Source organism: Sitophilus oryzae, unplaced genomic scaffold, assembly GCF_002938485.1.
Source record: "Sitophilus oryzae breed Bouriz unplaced genomic scaffold, Soryzae_2.0 scaffold_2008_pilon_pilon, whole genome shotgun sequence".
Classification (NCBI taxonomy): Eukaryota; Metazoa; Arthropoda; class Insecta; order Coleoptera; family Curculionidae; genus Sitophilus; species Sitophilus oryzae.
Window position 1 is genome coordinate 216,811 of NW_022146734.1, and position 19,803 is coordinate 236,613.

Sequence of the window (19,803 nt, forward strand, 5' to 3'; positions counted from 1 at the left end):
AGCATTTTTTTAAATTAATAGCCAACTATGATTTCCATTTAAAAACTTATATTTTTCATTATTTCTGATAAAAAGAGCAAGCATAGGAAAAAACTGACTACGCCACTGGATTCTGCTTAAAAAAGTGCCTTAGGAACGTTTTTACAGAATTGTATTATTCCGCGAAAAAAAAAATATGGGCAATTTTCCAAACGTTAAAAAAATCAAAAAGACCCCGTATCTCGGTTGGCAGTGAAAATATCAATAGGCGGTTTAGGCCATTAAACGTGTCTCAGAAATTGAGCCCATGACATCTATGTCGGTTTTGTTTTATCTAGTCAGGAAATAGGTGTTCTCTGTTAAAACAGACCAATTTCGACCACTCTGTACAGTTGTACAAATATAGGAAGAGACTTGGGGATAGCACCGGTCGCGTGTTATTTTATATTTCTCACGTCTCTAGCTATACTTGTTAAGTTGTACTATGGGTACGTAAGGTTGAATTTAAAATAACCGAGAAAATAACAAAAATTTGAGCAATTTTATAACAAACAGAAATAAATAATCTTTTGCTTTCCCTGTGTAATATCCAATCAGTTGATTTACACAGATCGAATATATTGACTTTTGTTAACGTATATAACCCAAATTTTAACTTTTAACATGTTCAATTCATGATTTTATCAATGCTTCATATTTTTTTATCAATTCATGTTTTTGCCAATTTTACACATTTTGAGAGTGAGTGGTTGCCGGAGATAGTGTTGCCAGAACTACTGATTCCGTAAATTTACGGATTTTGGGTACAGTACGTTAATAATACGGATTTTCTATCATTAAACAATTTCATATAATATTATCAGAGTTGACTTGGAAATGAAGGTCACTGTTGTTTCTTATGTCAAATATTATGGTTAATGTCAATAATCATCATTTCCAAGCCAACTAAATGACTTTTTTCGATCATACGCCATATTCAGTACCTATAAAAGAATTTTTATTTTTATTGTTTATTCTATGCTTAATACGAATAAATTTTCAATACATAAACGCGGATTTTTCATCCAAATATATTTTCGTCAAACATATTACAGTTATTACACATTTTAATTAGTGATGGGTTGTTATTTAACTATCTGTTATTTTATAACAATTATTTAGAAATAACATAACGCAACCGTTACTAGTTTTAAAAAATAACAGATATAAAATAACGACACGCAGAGATCGACTGTTCGTGAAACGAAGTCGGCGCTCTGCACCGCCACGAAATTCGATGCTGCTCGAAGCAATTCCAAAAAACAACTAGTATGGATGGAAAACCTATTATTTCGACAACCATCGATACAGGCAGCTAGATACAACGGACAACGGAGTGGGGTATGCGCTACGGCGCGGCGCGTCGTGTTGGACTGACAACAGCTTAAAAATAATAGGATATAAAAGAAGCAGCTTTTTTGAAACAGTTGCGGGCATAACGCCTGGCGGTCGAGATAACAGGAGTGGGATAGGAGCGCTGCTGCATCGGTCGATTGTCTATGGAGGCTCGCAACGGGTTGGAGAATAACGCATCAGTTGTTTTAGCTATGTTGTTTTTTTACCTGTGACGAGCATAACAGAACGGCGTTCAAGATAATCGGAGTGGGAAAGTAACGCTGCTGCATCGGTCGATGGAGGTTTGAAACAGGTTGGAGAATAACGCATCAGTTGTTTTAGATACATATTGTTTTTCAACCTGCTACGAGCATAACGGGCGGAGGTCGAGATATTATAGCGCTGTATGTTTCAGTACTTTGTTATTAAGTTTTAATATTTAAGTATTTATTTATTCTGAAAAAATTTCAGAATAATATTTTAAGATTTTTTAAAAATGTATACAGGGTGTTTTGAAAAATCTGGTCATTGATTAATCACGATCCTGCTTAAAGCCCTTGACGTAAAAAGCTGATTTTTGGAAAACGGATTGACTTTAGGGTGTAGAGGTTCGATAAGAAGGGATTTTTCGAAACTCAAATCTAAGGGGGTGAAACCACCCTCAAATATTAGAATATTTTTTATTTAAAAACTGGTGAGTTTTTCGAAAAAACTCTTAAACACGTATATTTTATTTTGTTGTTTTACATATTTTGAGATTTTTACAAAATATATACAGGGTGTTTCATAAAATATGACCACTGAGTAATCATGATTCTGCTTAAACTGCTTGACCTTTAAAGCTGATTTTTGGCAAACGGATTGACTGTGGGTTGTAGAGGTGCGATAAGGAGGGGTTTCTCGAATCTCAAATTCCAAGAGGGTGAAAACGCTAATATTACAATATTTATTATTTAAAAAACGGTTAGTCTTTCGGGAAAATTATTGGACACGCATAATTTATTTTGTTTTTTTACATATTTTGAAATTTTTTAAAAAATAATACAGGGTATTCCAAAAAGTTGAGTAACTGATTAACCACGATTTTGCTTAAATTGCTCGACGTTTAAAGCATATTTTTGGCAAATGTGAGAAAATTTTATCCAGTTTGTATGTTAATGGAAATTCTTGCTTTGCTTTATCATCACCATTACAAATTAATAATTCGACGCGAACGAAGTCGCGGGTACAACTTAACAAGTATAGCTAGAGACGTGAGAAATATAAAATAAGAGACGCCCCCCGATGCGCAGTGGACATCCCACAAATTTGCTTCAATCAGATTTTTCGTAGTGTGACTGCATCTCTCTTCCGCCGAACGCGTTCTCTCTCTATCGTGTGCGCGACCGGTGCTATCCCCAAGTCTCTTCCTATATTTGTCAAACTGTACATGCTAGTTTAAGTGTAAGATTAATTCGAACTCTAGTGTGTAATTGGTTTACTTATGAAGAATATACTACACATTTTCTTATATTGCTATTTTTTGACCGCAAATGGTAAAATCATAACTAAGAGCTTCTCGCCCGTCGAGTGAGATGCACTCTGTACACTGCTACGCAATTCAGAATCTACGCGGATCGAGGGGTAGGGCGTAGATAGATCGGAATTGATAGATATAGACGAGTGGCGGCATTTTTTATATCGCAATTTGTAAACAGCGCTTATTTGTAAACAACCCCCGTTTTTAGAGAGGTATTTTAGATAACAATCGATATTTAGAAATGTTATGACACCCTGAAAATACTACCACCGAGCACGTCATTGTTGCAACTTGCAACTGCGTTAATACGCCTGGCGGTGACTGCCTCATACTCTTTCAGATATTTAGCAATAAAATAAAGAAACCTGTTATTTTTAAGCTGTTATTTTAAGCTGTTTTTTATAAATAACTATAACAGTTTCAACTGTTATCTAAAAATAACAGTTTTGCCCATCACTAACCTGGCTAACTTTCTTCCTTGGTACCAGTAACTGAGTTGTTACTGTCCTGCCATCCGCACTTTCCCACGTGCGTTTAACAATCCATTCTCGATCACCAGTGAATTCCACTGAGCCCAGAGAGCTTTGAAAACCAGCCCTCTGTCCGCAATATCCTCAATTCAATAATTCAATAACAATAAATTTCAATCGTTTATAGAGAATTTACCCAGTGGCGGATCCATTGGGGGGGGGACTTCGGGGGCTCAATCGCCCCCCTTAAGATCTGTCATGTAATACGATATTATTAATTTATTATGTCCGAAACGACTCCGGAGTATGTACTTTAAATAAAGTTATGTGTGAAACCCCCCCCCCTTTTTCGAATTCTGGATCCGCCCCTCTCTGTTCCGAAATCCAACTGTAAATAAACAAATTGTTTACCTTTTGCTTGTATCAAATCAAATCGATATATTTGTTGAGTCTATATATATTTTGTGTCTAAATCTTTTACTTACTAAAACGAAGCTAACTAAACTATATGTAATGTGCACAAGAAATCATTTTTAATACTGACTTTTTCTTTACAGTACCACTGAAGAAATGCACCCCTGGCAAAGGTACACCATGTCGTACACCTGACAGGTTAGTAACTTGCAGATTATACATTTTCTAACAATTAACATTGTTTATGCTATACATTTTTCATTATATTAAAATAAACTATTATTATTTTACTATAATATTGCTGCACATTAAATGAAAAGTTTTTACTTGTATTTCTGCTATGCACCTTATAAGTTTGTGGAAAACTCATATTCCTGTAAATAGGGGCAACATTGTATGATGAAAAAAAATCGTGATGGTTATATATTTTAAAACTTTTCCAACATACCTCCACAACATGGACACCCAAAATCTCATTCAAATCGAAACAACGGTTCTTCAAATATCTTAAATAAATGTGTGTATTTTTTTAAAGTCTGATGCGCTCTAACGGACAAAGGAAGCACTTTTGTATATATTTGTCCACGGAATATTGGGACACCCTGTATACGGGTGATTCTGTTAAACTACTGCTATTTTTTTTAGTTTTGATCAATTCTGTTTCCAAAAATTTTATTAAGCGAGTGAAAATATTGCAGCACATTAAAAACACTTATCTTTATTTACATTGTTAGCCACTTCAAGCTACGACTGATTGCTCTGTTTAAACTACATCCCCGTTCTCATTTCCACTTGTCTCCCCCGTTTGACCGCACCCTCCGACGTAGGGGGCGCTGAATTAGTGTAAAGCGGCGGTCATCAATGACCGTTGCTAATTGGGCTCGTAAAATCACGAACACTACGATCGGGTATGGTCGTAAAGTCCAGACCGAGTGGCCAAATTTGTACCGAATTTAGGTGTTTGGAATTCGAAAAAAAATCGCTAGCTTTATAGTATCATAATTATTATATTAAGTACAGTTTGTCCATCGAAGGTATGTATGACTTTACTGACAATTTAATTGACAGTTGGGTTGATGTTATGTCTTTTTTTAAACATCATAACAAATATTATATGGTGTCCACACGTACAAGTTTCCCTTAAGGTTTACTTGCGCAAACTAGTTTGTACGGTTTTACTTGTCCGTGTGGATGAAATTTATACCTATCCAACATCAAGATATATGAAGCCCCTTCCACAAATAATGTTTTACCTGTCAGTCAAAAACGGGCACCACAAACTTTTCATGTATTTTAAAGTTTTATATATTTTGTTCTAGTGGACCGATTTTGATGATTTTTAAGCAATTTGTAGCTAGATTATTTGACTTTTTAGTATCTAGTTCTAAATTTAAAATGAAAGTTGCCATCTGTCAATTATACCAGTGAAAACAAAATGTAGATATTTCGGTGTAAGTTTGGAACACCCTGTGGAGTACGTTAACAAAGCCAGGAATTTAAAAATAATTTTATCATCTAGTTGTATCTTTTCTCGGTAGTTTGTTTTTTTGATTCATCTCAATAGTTTTTTTTGAGATATTCGCTTTTGAAAAAGACACTAAGATTTTTTCGTATTTTTTACATTAAAACCATGCCTTATTTGCTTTTGGTCCCAGTCAACAGACCTCTAAAATAGGGTTTGATTTATGTAATGTCTGTGAAAAATCATGTTATTATTGTCTGTTAGGCAGTTACTGGGTTTTAAGTTCAAAAGTTGATCTCTACCATGATCAATTAAAGCAGCAATAGCCCATACTTCAGAACTTAAAACCATCTCTACTATATAGATATATCGACGGTCTAGTACAGTGATTCCCAAAGTGGTCCAGGTGGACCCCCAGGGGTCCACGGGAGACTTGCTGGGGGTCTACGTAGGCGTGAACAAAAAATGGGGGTCCATAAGATGTTAATGGGGGTCCACGAAAATTTATCTGCTTTTGATAGTAAAGAGCAAAAATGTAAGCATAGTTTTTATAAGGGCCTACCTACATTGTTTTAAGTACCTATCTAAGCAGATAATATTTTAATAAGGCAAGCGACTGTTACTTGTCCAAACTTGCGTATTCGATATTACGTACAATTTCGTGTACAGACTTGCAAAGCGCTATCCGCCCGACAATGCTTAATGCTTGTTCAGACATGAACTTGATCACCACTATAAATACTTGATGCCAAAGGCAAACGCATTCATTTGTTTCCGGAATTTCGAAAAAAAGGCGGAATTTGGAAAAAAAGTTGTGAGAAAATTTATATCTGTGTTTGCTAGTGCCGGAGAAAAGTAAGTAACCTACCTTTTTTTGTTATAGTACTTAAGTATTTTGTTTACGTGTACTAGTCGGTTGATCACAACGGCCTGTATAGATAGGTAACTTAGTAACTTACAGATATTTTAATTGTCCTCTTTCGATTTGAAGACAAACACAGCACGTTTTATTCAATTGTTTTTTCACGAGAGAAACACTGCCTCTCTAAAAAAGGCCGAATAAGCAATATTGCAGAGCAATTAATTTTGTAATTTTTCTTGCAAATAACTACTAATTTTATAAAACAGTAATTTCATAATCATTTTAAATTGGTTTTGAAGTAACTATTTTATCAAAACTATTCGTTTCGGAAAGAGCGAGCGGTGCGCGGGCGACGGGAAAAGGGCGGGGCTTGGACTTCGATGCCAGTTTGTCACGTTTTAACAATGAAGCCGCAGACAAAAAATACGCAAATACACGGAGCGCGTGAACTCATTGATTTAATAAAATGTTAGTTATCGTTTTATGGACAATTTTGGGATTTCGACTTTTATTTTTTTCCTACACAAATATGATCAGTATTCGATACTGAGTACACCAATTTTTATTTATACTATTAAAAATTAGTGGTAAATTATGTACTTTTAAAATTGATACCGTTTTGTGAAAACGTCTGTATTTGTCTCAGCGGTTTATTAGTTGGTCCCTTTACAAGCCGTAATTCTATTTCCGCGTGCTGACAAAGGCTGCGGTGTGATACCTATATTCAGAAAAAACTTGGTTACTAAAACATTTTTTTTTACAGGTAAGGTAACTGACACGAAACATGGCTACAGCAAAGAAAAAATGTCGACAATATAGTATCGATTATTTGAAATATGGTTTTGTTCCATCAGAGGCAGACAAACAATTGCCCATGTGCCTATTATGCAACAAAGTTTTGAGCAATGACTCTATGAAACCATCAAAGCTCGAAGATCATCTAAAAAGGTGTCATACTGATAAAATAGGTAAAGATTTAAAATATTTTCAAACATTGAAAGAAAAATATGGAAAGAGACCCACCATGCACAGTATGTTCGCTTCAACATCTCAAAGTAACGATGATGGCTTGCGGGCATCTTACAATATCTCATTACTTATAGCAAAATCTGGAAAACCGCACACTATCGGAGAACAATTAATTTTACCCGCTGTTGAAGAGGTTTTAAAAACTGTTTTGCACAAATCTCCATTTGACGTACTAAAAAGAATTCCATTAAGTAACAATACTGTACAAAGACGCATTGATGAAATGAGCTCTGATATCGAAAGCTTTTTGTGCAATCATCTGCAAAAAACTCATTTTTCTATACAACTGGACGAGTCAACGTTACCCAGTAATGAAGCATTACTATTGGCATATGTCCGATTTATTGTTGAGGAAGAAATTCACGAAGAATTGCTATTTGCCAGAACTTTGGAGACTGACACTAAAGGCGAATCAATATTTAATGTCCTGAGTAATTTTTTTACGGAAAAATCGATCCCATTTACAAACATTATTTCAGTGGCAACAGACGGAGCTCCTGCAATGGTCGGGCGATATCGTGGGTTTATAAGTCATCTCAAAAGAATTATACCAGGACTTACAGCTATTCATTGCGTAATCCACCGACAACATCTTGTGGCAAAACATTTAAGTGACAGGTTGAACCAATCTCTTCATTTTGTAATAAAAGCTGTCAACAAAATCAGAAGCAATGCATTGAATACGCGTTTATTTGCTCAATTGTGCGACGAAAATGATGAAGACTTCCAACGACTGCTCTTACATACTGAAGTACGCTGGTTGTCGAAAGGTGCATGCTTAACGAGATTTTACTCTGTTTTCGATTCCATATTAGAGTTCTTAGAAAGTAGAGATCCAGATTTAAAAGAAAACTTGATCAAATTCAAAGCAGACATTGCGTATTTGACAGATTTGTTTAAAAAATTTAATGATATTAACTTGCAGTTACAAGGGGACAGCCTGAATTTAATAAAAACAAAGGGGATAATTTCGGCTTTTCTTGGGAAATTGAAATTTATGAAGCAAAACATTAGTCGGCGCGAATTCTCTCAATTTCCAAACTTGTCGCAGGTAGAATGTATTGATGAGGATATCCATACCTACAGTCAACATTTAAGTGCTCTGCATGATGACTTCAAAACCAGGTTTGAAGATATACTGACGATGGATATACCACCATGGATCATAAATCCATTTGATGAAACGGAAGTGGCCAATGTTGTATTACAAGAGGAGCTGCTCGAGCTAAGCACTAATGAGGAGCTGAAGGTGAAATTTAGAAAAGGCTACCCAACATTTTGGCTGCAAGCAGAAATACCCGAAAAATATCCTGGACTGTGGGAAATCGCAAGGAAATTTTTAATAGCTTTTCCCTCGTCATACCTTGTCGAAAGGAGTTTTAGTGCCGTTACAAACCTCTTAACAAAAAAAAGAGCAAATTAAACATCACAGAGCGGGGGATTTGCGGTTATTGCTCACAAAAATAAAGCCAAACATTGATCGTTTGCTGACACTCCATCAGATACATCCTTCCCATTAATTAAAATTATGACCTGAACCTATATTACCTTAATATTTTTCTTGTAATTCTATTCTTTTAATAAATAAAGTGATATAAAATGTACCATTTTTCGTTTTTATTTTACATATCGGAATATAGGGACAGAACTCAGAAGTGACACAATTTTTATTTTTTGGCGACTTTAAGAATGTGGTAGAAATGTAGCAGCAGGGGGTCCAAACCAGTAAAATTTTGAAAGTGGTCCACGAGAAAAATAAGTTTGGGAACTACTGGTCTAGTACGTAAATGTTGTAAGTGTATTTTCCAGCAAACAAATAATCTAGGCTAAAATTTTCATATGCACATCAATGGTAAGTAAAATATTCAATTTGTTTGTGCCAGAGCCATCTTCCATTTGTGTTAAGCATAATAAAGAACTTAAGTATAATCAAGAACGTGAATTTTGGCGAACTTATAAACATTAAAATTCATATAACTCAAAACATACATTTTTGTACTTACAACATTTGTGAACTAGACCATCAATATTACAGTATTTTTAATAAGAGGTTTTTTAACAAATAACAGTTTGGAATACTAAATATTTAGTACCCGAAGACGCGATAATAGATTCGCTAAACGTCGCACAAAATATAATTCTTTCCTTGAACCTTAACAATACCCACGCATTTTCTATATATTGATTATACATTAATCATAATGGTTTTCTATTAAATATTTGTTCTTTTACTTGGCATAGGAGGAAACTTAATTCAAACAGTGAAACACCAGGGTCGGCCAGGTGGATGTTGGGCAGCATAGAGAGGTCTCTTCACAAAGTCAGACATGCGCTGACTCCGAAAAAAACACTCGACCATCTATCGAGCGTACCGACGGTACTCAATAATAAAGTAAGTACAGTGTCAATTTTTAAAATTAAACATTATTTTTAATTTGTTTATTCTTTTTCTTTGATTTGAAATGTTTTCTGGCTTCGGTAAATATTTTAAAATTACAGTACAAACATGTTTATACATGCGACATGTTTAAGAACTGCGTGATCAGAGCGCTGGATCCCTTCAGTTGTCGTTTCTTTAAAAATACGTCGTCCTGTAGTCACTGTTGATAAAGTAAAACTAATACAGGACTCGTTTTTTTTGCGTCGATGTTGTTTGCAGCGATCCTATGGCAATAATTTATATCTGCTTTGTTGATTTTAACCTTAATTTCGTTATTACATTTGGGGGTTGGAAACTTTGGTGTTACAACAACAAAATAAGACACTAATTCACAATAATACACCAAAACACTTTCCTTTTGTGCTGGACGCGCGTTTCGCTAACCATGTTAACATCGTAAACAGATGATTAAAACTCATAAAGTTTATCATCTACGTTAATCATCAGCTGATGATGCTAACATAGTTAGCCAAACGCACGTCCAGTGCAAAAGTGAAGTGTTTTGGTGTGTTGTGGCGAATTAGTGTTTTATTTTGCTTTAATTTCATGTTTATTAACTTAAAATACTTGATGCGTAAAGTTGCAAAACCCGCCTTATCCATTTTTTTAAATGACCTAATTCGGCACATATATTATAAGTAGACTCGGAAATCTACATAAAGATAGTCCCAAACTGCAGCAATAGTTGCCTATTCATATATAAAATTCACTATAAATTACGTTCCTGAGCAACATCCGTGTTATCCACTTATATTTGCTTTTTATTGTCACTATTGTTGCAAATCCCGCATGTTTTCATAGGCTTTTTACACAAGTATAATATATTACTACTGACGGCTTATCCATTTCAAATCCTTACTTAATTTTAATAAAATAGCATATCTAATAAATCAAGTTTCGATGGTAACATCTAGATGTAGCAAAACCCGCAATATGTATCTTACTGCAACAAAACCTGCCTTATCCAAATTATTTTTGTTTTTTTTCTCTTTAAAAATTAAATATTAGTTTTGATTTCTAGAAAAAAACAGATACAAAACAATGATTCCACTCAGTGGACACGTTTGTTGTAAAATAACAATTCAAACATTTGCTAAAACAGTTTTTGCATATTATCTCGAAATAACGTTTTTGGGATAAGAAGGGTTTTGCAACTTGACGCGTCACTTGAATAAAGCGAAATAAAACGCTAATTCACCACAAGAAATATTAATTTCCGATGTAAATTTTGCTGCTATTTTTTTCGTGACTTTGTGTAGTTATTGAACTTCTGTAAGCTGCTTTCTAGTATCTGCCGCCACTCTATTTCCTGATCTAGTCATCTTGTGTGATTTAAATCTTCGAGCACATTAAAATTAGAATATAAAAGTAAGATTTTATAAAATTTACTGATTAGATTAGATTTTTAAGGTAGATCTCAGTTCACTGCGATCTTTTTAAATATATTGTGGTCCTTCTCAGTTCCCTAGGTTACGTTTTCCAATCTTATCATTTTCAAAAAGAGGAAACAATTTGGAGACTGAACCTGCTTCCATATCCAGCTCTTTATCAATTGCCTATCACTGCCTAATACAACGAACCGCATATTTTCCAGGCTGTTGCGATGACATAAAATGTGTTCTGTCTTTTCTTCTTCAGATTGATAAAATCTGCACATGGCTTCGTCCTTCAATCCCATTTGCTTTCATTTTTGACAATCTTTGCTTATCTGTTCTGCCGTAAAGGACCCTGTATCATACAGATTTTTTCTATTAATTTCAGGATCTATTTAACGTTTCAACCACGCACTGCAAGGACCCCGAATTAGTTTTAACCGAACTGTCCAAGGGTCTGGAGAAGAAAGGAATACTCTGCAAACGAAAAGGGTAAGAATGAATTACATCTATTTTTTTCGGTATTTCTTCTGCTTCTTGCTCTAACCTCACGGTTCTATTAAGGAAGTGGAAACGTCGAGGAATACGTAATGTATGAGATTAATTTGCATGATTACACACCAGCCATGTTTGACCTTATCATTTCGACAATCGGGCCTTTTTCTTGCCTCTCTTTCTCCCGACGAGACCAATTTGCAAATCGTTAGCTCGCAGCGATTTTACGAAATTGCAAATGATGCTTTCGGCGATCGAGCGTCTTAACGAGCCCAATTAACGACATGACGATTTGTGCTCGAGTCCTATCGCTTTCGTCATGCCCGCGGAAAAGGAACAGAACTGTTGTTTACTTAGATAATTTTCATTTATTCAAAAATATCTTTATCAGGGGCATATGAACAAACTTAATTGAAGGGATCAATATGGCTGACCTAAATTCCGGTTCATCAGTGCCGTTCTAATTTTATTTAAACCGGGTAAAAATATAACGTAGACTAGACTCAATAAATTATTGGTTTTGTTTTACGTTATCAATGAATGTTACTGGTTATTAAAATTAGTAAAAAAATATTTTTAATAGGAATAGATAAGTTATAACAATTTATTTAGTTGTGAGTGTCACACTTTCTTAATTAGGTAAGAAAATTTTAGTGTCGCACTTTCTTAATTAGGTAATAAAATTTTATGGTGTTATTTAAAATCCAAACTTAAAGATTTACAATTTTTAGTATAATTTAGCAATTTATGATAGAAGCTTGTGAATAAATTTCAGGGTAACATATCTACAAATATTTAATAATCATATACCTACATAATTATATTCTCATATTTGATTTTAATGAACGACTGATACAAAATAAGATCCCTAATCTTTAGAATAACCAACTAGAAATACACGCTATGAGTAACAGTGGCGGCTCGTGACACATGTGATTGGGTAGGCGACAAAATTTTAGTTGCCCCTATTTGCCCCCCCCCCCTAAATTTACATAATACCCTAACCCAGTTCGTAAATATATGTTATCTCTGGGTTAAAAACATAGCTCAAGAATATTTAGGACAAAACTAAAGCAAAAGTGACAGCATTCAACGTAATGACATAATGATTGACATAATGTACAAGTATATGTTTGTTTATCTATTACTATGGAGTTACTATGGAGTACATCATAGAATTTTATTTTATTTATTTACGCAAACTTAAAAAAATGGTAGTATTATAAAAAAGAATAATTATGTTTTATATATTAAATTGATGAGTCGGTCTCTTGATAAAGAAAAGTTATTTAATATTATATCAGTAAAATCATCAGATTGTTGAAGAGCTGTGAAAAGATCTTTTTAGATTGAAAGTAAGGCAAGTGGCGATAAACGTTTATTTTTCATGGAATCTCTACTATAAATTTGAATGCATTTCAAACATGAAAAATGTCCCCAACCCAAGTAGTGCGTTGGAATTTTTTTATAGGATTCTTTAAATTTCGGATTTATTAGGATAAATAAAAATAATTGAGACATACGAGTACCTATCTGCAAACCTTATTTCTAATGTATAACAGTGTTATCTAATATTTCATAAAATAGGTAACATTATTTATTAACATATCGAATTAATTAGCACACTGAGACTTTTCTGTAATATCTGTTGTATCGCCTTCTTGCACCGAATAACGCGCTCTTTTATTTCGGATTCTTTTATTTCTGTGGCGTGTTCTGAAATACAACCAGTTATATAATTTTGAATAACGTTTCCAATTTGTTTTAAACGTTTTTTGAATTTTTATATAAAAGTTTTAAATGCTATGTATAATGAATCATATGAAATATCCCCTTAACGAAATGTGATATATTCCTTTATAAAATATCGGGAATATTCCCTTAACTTCTAAGCCTACCGAGCCTCCACGACTTCATGCGAAGGCGCCCGGAGATTTCGCCTAAGCCCCGCCTTATACGATACAACTCCGACTTACGTCGCGTCGCTACCGCACTATGAGTTAGACAGAGACAGAAGACTGCCGTACGTCGTGCATCGACTCTGATAGTGTCGATGCGGCAGTGAATATTTTAAAATACAAGACCACAAATATTAAAATAATATTGATTATTATAACACACTTCCGTGTATTAACAGTATTTTTATGTATTGGCAACATTAATAGTAAATAATGTAATGTTACCGCTTAAATTCTGCCAAAATTTTGGGATAGGCGCCGCCTACCTTGCCTACCCTGACGAGCCGCCACTGATGATTAATACTAGTTATGTAATCTTTAGCGAGAATATTTTATTGTTTCTTTTTAAATATCAACTTACAATGCCACCGTATCATTTTCATTTAACCCTCGACCGGGCGCGCCCGGAATTTTGTTACGCATTTTTACTAATTTCGTTAAAACAAAATATAAAATATCCATTGGACGTAGGGCGGTGGTGCCATTAATTATTCTTATTTAGGGATATTTGACACTCTGGGTCGTAATAGTTGCGTATCCAGCGATTTTGGTTCAGTAGCAATTCTGTCGTAAACCTGGCAACTACAGAAATTGCGGTACTCCGTGCCGCTACGCGCCCGGTTATGTCAGTAAAATAGTTATCATATTTTGTAATTATTGTTTTATTTGGTGTAATTTTAAATTGTTAATTAATTATTTCGATTGCGTTTGTAATAATCTGTTAAATATATGTTTATAACCTGTAGTAATGACGGAAAGAGCCAATATACAAACTCTTCCCAGAGATTTCCAAGTTTTTCTCGCTAAATATGCTCCAGATGTAAAGGTACCAGTTAGATTGCCGTAAATTTAGAAATTACCCATAAAACTACTAGTTTTTGCAACTAATGCAACAAATTTGTTCGCAAAAACTACAGTGATAGACTAGTCAATTGTGTTACTGGTAGATATCTACCTATAGAAGAAGATTTAGATATTTAGATGATAGTTTTATCTTCTTCCAGTGGTTACAAAATATATATATATATATATATATATAAATACATAGATAGTGTTATACTCTTTTATTAATATTTTTATTCAAAGTGTAATACACTCATTCATGAACTACGTTGTATCGTACGGTTTATGTCGTCACGATTTGTTTTTGACTTTACAATACAGTGCGTCCAAGATAACGTCGAAATCTTCCTTGACTCGTGGGACAGACTTTATATCATTTGTTGAACAATTTTTATGATCTAGTTGGCTTCGACTTTGACAGTTAAAAAATTTCTAATAAAATTTCTCATTTTCATATTATACCAAAGCTTTTTGATCATAAAAATGTATAATAACAATGTATAATTTGTAAAGCACAATTCATTAACAAGTTTGGCTACTTGGTTTGCTACAACAATAATTATTAAATAACCACCTCCTGAGGAAGATGAGGTGGATCATTTCTACAAGTATTTTGGTAGTCAGTTACGCAAATTGGATGATATGTTTAGGTTAGAAGTGCAACTTAAATCTATGAAAATTGTTTTTATACAACAAAAATATGGTTTGAGAAAAAATAAAACTGTTATAAACACATATTTATTTATTTACCCGTCCCCATTGCCATTCTACTATGCCTTCATTTACAAAATATTGAGTAATTTTTCAGTTTTAACTTCTGTGGCTACAGCAGAATTCATGTTGCTTTTAATTCATCGTTATCCTTTTTCAACTTAGCTCTTGTTTTTAGCATCTCTTTTTATTTGACCAAAAAAGTAGAGCATTGCTCAACTATTTCCAGCGCTGTATTTGGTATCACGCCAACTTTGTTCATTTGAAATGATCCAATAGAAATCTACGAAAAAACGACGGACAACGCATTACAGATGCATATAAACTCACCTTTAGACGATATAATTTTTCTGCCGTAGACAGTTTTTCACTTTAAATCAAAAAAAAAAAAAAAATGATTGATTTAATGTAGAATATTTTTGGGTATTTCTTTTTGTACTGAAGTTAATTTCGTGTTGTTTGTTTTATAGATTCATTCTAAAAGGCAGTTTAGATCCAAACATTTTACATCGATTCGGCGGTTGTTCTTTTGAACTGGAAATCTGCTACTTACCCGACATGAGCTTACCAAACATTCTACCAACCAATAATCTAACTCCTTCGAAATCCATTCTTAGAAACGGTATCCTGCAAAAAGATGAACCTACGCCAAACAAAGATACTGAAGCTCAAACTGCCTCTAGTAGTAGCGAATCTATCAAACCAAATGAGAATTCTTCAACTCTAAAATGTCAAAATATCGGAAATGCATCGTCGTCATACGTGGGGATTAGGAGAAAAAGGCTAAAAGGTGATTCTTGGTGTTACAAGAAAGTGTGTGAAGAGGTTTTGGCGTTAACATCTGCTGGATTCAATAATCATGCGAAAGAAAAGTTAGAGTCTGCAGTTTAGGCAAATTTATTTTTTATACTATATTTTATAAAGGGAAATCATTTCAAGTGGATTGAATATATTCAACGTGGTTTTGGGATGCTTCCTTTCTTCATTGTACCGTTTGATTGCACGAAGACAGTGTCGTGATAGGCGAAGAAATAATAACAATGTGTACTTGTAGAATTTTTCAACTGTTATGTCCCCGGAAAACTTTTATTATTAACGTTTTATTATTAAAAAGTAACCATTAACCAATAAAAGCTTTAACCAATAAAAGCTTTAGTAATAAAAAATATTGTTCATAAAAGTTTTTGGTTGTTCTAAAATGGTTAATCCGGTTTATACTTCTCAAAATTTCCGTACAGTTATATAGAAAAATAAAAAAAACATGAAAATATAGTTGAATTTTTTGAATTTCGTTTTTTGTTCTCTGATAGATTTATTTAATAAATAATTATAGATTTTGATTAACATTTTTTCATCACCTTTTCTATCACATGAAAAATGTAGCATTGAACTAAAATAAATTTTGTGGTTTTTAACATATTAAAACAGCAAAAACTATGACGTTAATACTTAACTTGTATGAAGAATGCATTTTTCGCAAAAAGTTAATAATAAAAAAGTGTTTGCTTTTGTAAAGACAATCCGCGGACCTGGTGTTAAAAAAATATAATTTAATATTATATACAGTATGTCTCCGGATTGCCTTTACAAGAGGAAAAACTTTTTTATTATTGACATTTTGCTTGTTCTAAAATGGTTAAACCCGTTTATACTTATACCAAATTTCCATGCTGTTTTTAGAGATAAATTTAAAAAATATGAAAATATAGTTGAATTTTTTCTAAATATTAGAGTTGATGTCCTAAAAATTAAAATACGTTACTATGGTAATATAATTTCGTTTTTGTTTCTTTGATAGATTGATATTGATAAAATTTTAATTAACGTCATATTTTGTGGTGCTTTAAAATGACCTGTTAAAATGTTAATTTATTTAGTTCAATGCTACGGAAAGGGTGATAATAGTTGCGTAACCAACAAACAGCAAAAAATATGACTCCAATCAAAATTAATAACAACCGTCTATCAATGGAATGAAATCGAAAAAAAATCAACCATATTTTCATTTTTTTTCAATTTTCTCTAAAACTGTATTGAAGTTTTGAAAAGTATAAACGGGATTAACCGTTTTAGAACAATGTATTTGTCTCAAAATGTCAATAATAAAAAAGTTTTTCCTCTTGTAAAGACAATCCGAGGACGTATTGTAGTATATCTTTTCATGTGTATTAATGATCTCTTTCTGTATTTTTTTTTTTCATTTTTTTTACTCCAATATCTGTCTCGTATTTATATTGTTTATTATTGATATTTAACTGTACTCAAATCTTAGTATTAAGAGTACTTTTTGCCTCTTTTTTAAGTCTCTTCACCAATTTTATACTTTTATATTTAATATATGGTTTTTATGCCCAATATATCAATATATTTCAAATAGTAAATTAGTGTGGATAATTATTTTAGGGTGCTTTTGGGATGATTCTATTCTTCTGATTCATTATACTCAGTATGCAGAGTGTTTAATTTAGAGTAATTATATTATTGATTCTTTTCAATTAATACACCGCACGATCGAAAAAAAACCGGCATCACAGTGGTCTTTTAAATACTATATTAAAAATAGCCAAAAATTAATATTTAATTGAAGAAAAGTAATTTTAAAGGCTACTGTCGGTAGTTTTTTTCGATTATACGGTACTCAGTGACTTTGATCTCTTTCTGTCTTTTTCTTATTTCATTTAGAGCAATTTATGTCTAGTATTTATATCGTTTATAGTGGTTTTGACATTTCGATTTACGCAGATTTAGTATATGAGTATCTTTTTGTATAAATTCTATTTTGGTGTGTTTTGCAAATTTTGTACTTTTATATTTTGATGGATTTGGTTTTGAAAAAAGGAAATTTTTGATATAAAAATAAAGTATATTGTTGAATTTGTAGTTTTATTTGATATAACTTCCTTTGCAAAAAGACGAAACAATGAAAACAAAAGGTTTTACATTTTTAACGTTTAACCGCCAACCAACGTGCGGAAATGGAACATAACCGCTAACTTGAGGTTTGGCATACCGCTATGCGATTTTTTATGTACGCTCACCGGCAAAAAAAACCGGCCATTAAAAAGTAGTCCCAATTTCAAAGTTGGATTTCTCGCCAAAAACTCATTAGATTTTGATGATTTTTTTTTAAATTGTAAATTAATTCCTTCTTAACGGATGCTACGTCAGCAATTTTTATTATTTATTTTGAGCATATACAGGGCACAACAGTAAGTCGAACTTTTTTGCCCAAATTCTGTAACACCCTGTAGGGTGCAGCAGCAGTAGTAGCTATTGCTAAATCAAATCACATTGTAGCCTCATCTTTTGTGAGCATTTTGTTTTTTTAATCACGACATTATCTCTGTTTCAATTGGAGATACGCTGCTTTAAAACAAACGCCTCGAAAAAGACTTTAAAAACAAATCAAACATCAGAATGTAGGTACGTTTAACCTGAAAACTAACTAAAAACATGAAAATTAAAAAAAAAAGGTCAAGAAATTTTAAGGCATAATATCTAGTGTCCACTCGCCTGGTGAAATTTCCCGTTTCCATATACCGATTCGAGGCATCCAGGACTGTTGTTCGAAATATACCCAGGGTATCGGAGATATAACGTTGACTTCGGCCATCCTCAATTAAAGCCACAATACGAGCAACATTCGTTATAGATGGCATTTTTTAATTTGACAACCGTTTTTTTATATTGCAAATACTTATAAATCCGTTTTTGCCTATGTCGCCTTGATTATTTACACATAAAACTGTCTGCCTTTCAAGAAGCATTTTTCTGAGACGTTCGTTTTAAAACAGCATATCTCCAATACAAAAAGAGATAATGTAGTGATTAAAAAAAATGCTAACAAAAGATGAGGCTACAATGTGATTTAATTTAGCAATAGCTACTACCGCTGCTGCATCCTAGAGGGTGTTACAAAGTTCGGGCAAAAAACTTCGTCTTAATGTTGTGCCCTGTATATGCTCAAAATAAATTCGGAATAAAAATTTCTGACGTAGCATTCGTTAAAAAGGAATTAATTTACAATTTAAAAAAAAAATCATCAAAATCTAATGAGTGGTTCGCGAGAAATCCAACTTTGAAATTGGGTCTAGTTTTTAGTGGCCGGTTTTTTTTTGCCGGTGAGTTTATAAAAAATAACTCCTTTTATCAGGAGCATTTATTCATAAATTATTTAAGGGATAATAAAAATACCAAAATACATTAATGGGGCCAATGTAAGTGTTTCTCGCAATAAAGAAATAAGCATCCCCCTCAGCTTGATATCTGATCTTTCTATGCCTTTGGTGCTTCCCAGTGGCGGACTAAGGGGGGGGGGGGCGGAAGGGGCGGTCCGCCCCGGTCCCCGTCTTTTAGGGGGCCTCCGAATCTTAATAAGTAATTTTTTATTCAACTGGCAAACAAGGCCAATATGTGTTCAGTAGTTATAAAGCAGTTTGTAGGTGGAGTATGCAAATCATATGTATACGCCAACTATAAACAGTATAAATGGAAGCTGATATTTACTTAATTATCAATTATCAGGCCCCAGTAATTGTCAATGGCACTTTCTATTTAGGAAATTAAATCAAGGGGTAATTTTCTTTGCTTAAAATATCGAATAATTATTATTTTTTATATATTTTGAGACTGTTTTATCTTTTAAGTTATTTTTCAATGGTTTCATTATTTATTTTTACTGAATAAACATTTTAAATTACAACCAATGCACAGCATAACTTGTATTCTAGCTTCATTACTGATGATGAGCAGTAAAGTCTTTAGTATAACGGGGGCCACGGGCTTGAGACAGCGAAGGGGCCCCTCGGATCTTGGAGGACTTACAAAATCGCGATATTTTGAGGCGGCATTTCCCTGGAAGCATTTTTAAGAAA

General features: G+C 33.3%; 1 protein-coding gene across 1 annotated transcript in view; it reads left to right on the forward strand.

The window, feature by feature from the left end:
* LOC115884030 (maternal embryonic leucine zipper kinase-like) overlaps window positions 1-16,880 on the forward strand; it is a 36,183-nt gene extending 19,303 nt beyond the window's left edge. The window contains exons 7-10 of the mRNA XM_030902469.1: window positions 3,900-3,954; window positions 9,351-9,501; window positions 11,311-11,414; window positions 15,400-16,880. Of these exons, the coding sequence (XP_030758329.1) occupies window positions 3,900-3,954; window positions 9,351-9,501; window positions 11,311-11,414; window positions 15,400-15,820 (731 nt within the window). The 3' untranslated portion in view covers window positions 15,821-16,880. The remainder of the gene's footprint in view (window positions 1-3,899; window positions 3,955-9,350; window positions 9,502-11,310; window positions 11,415-15,399) is intronic.
* Window positions 16,881-19,803: the final 2,923 nt, after the last annotated feature.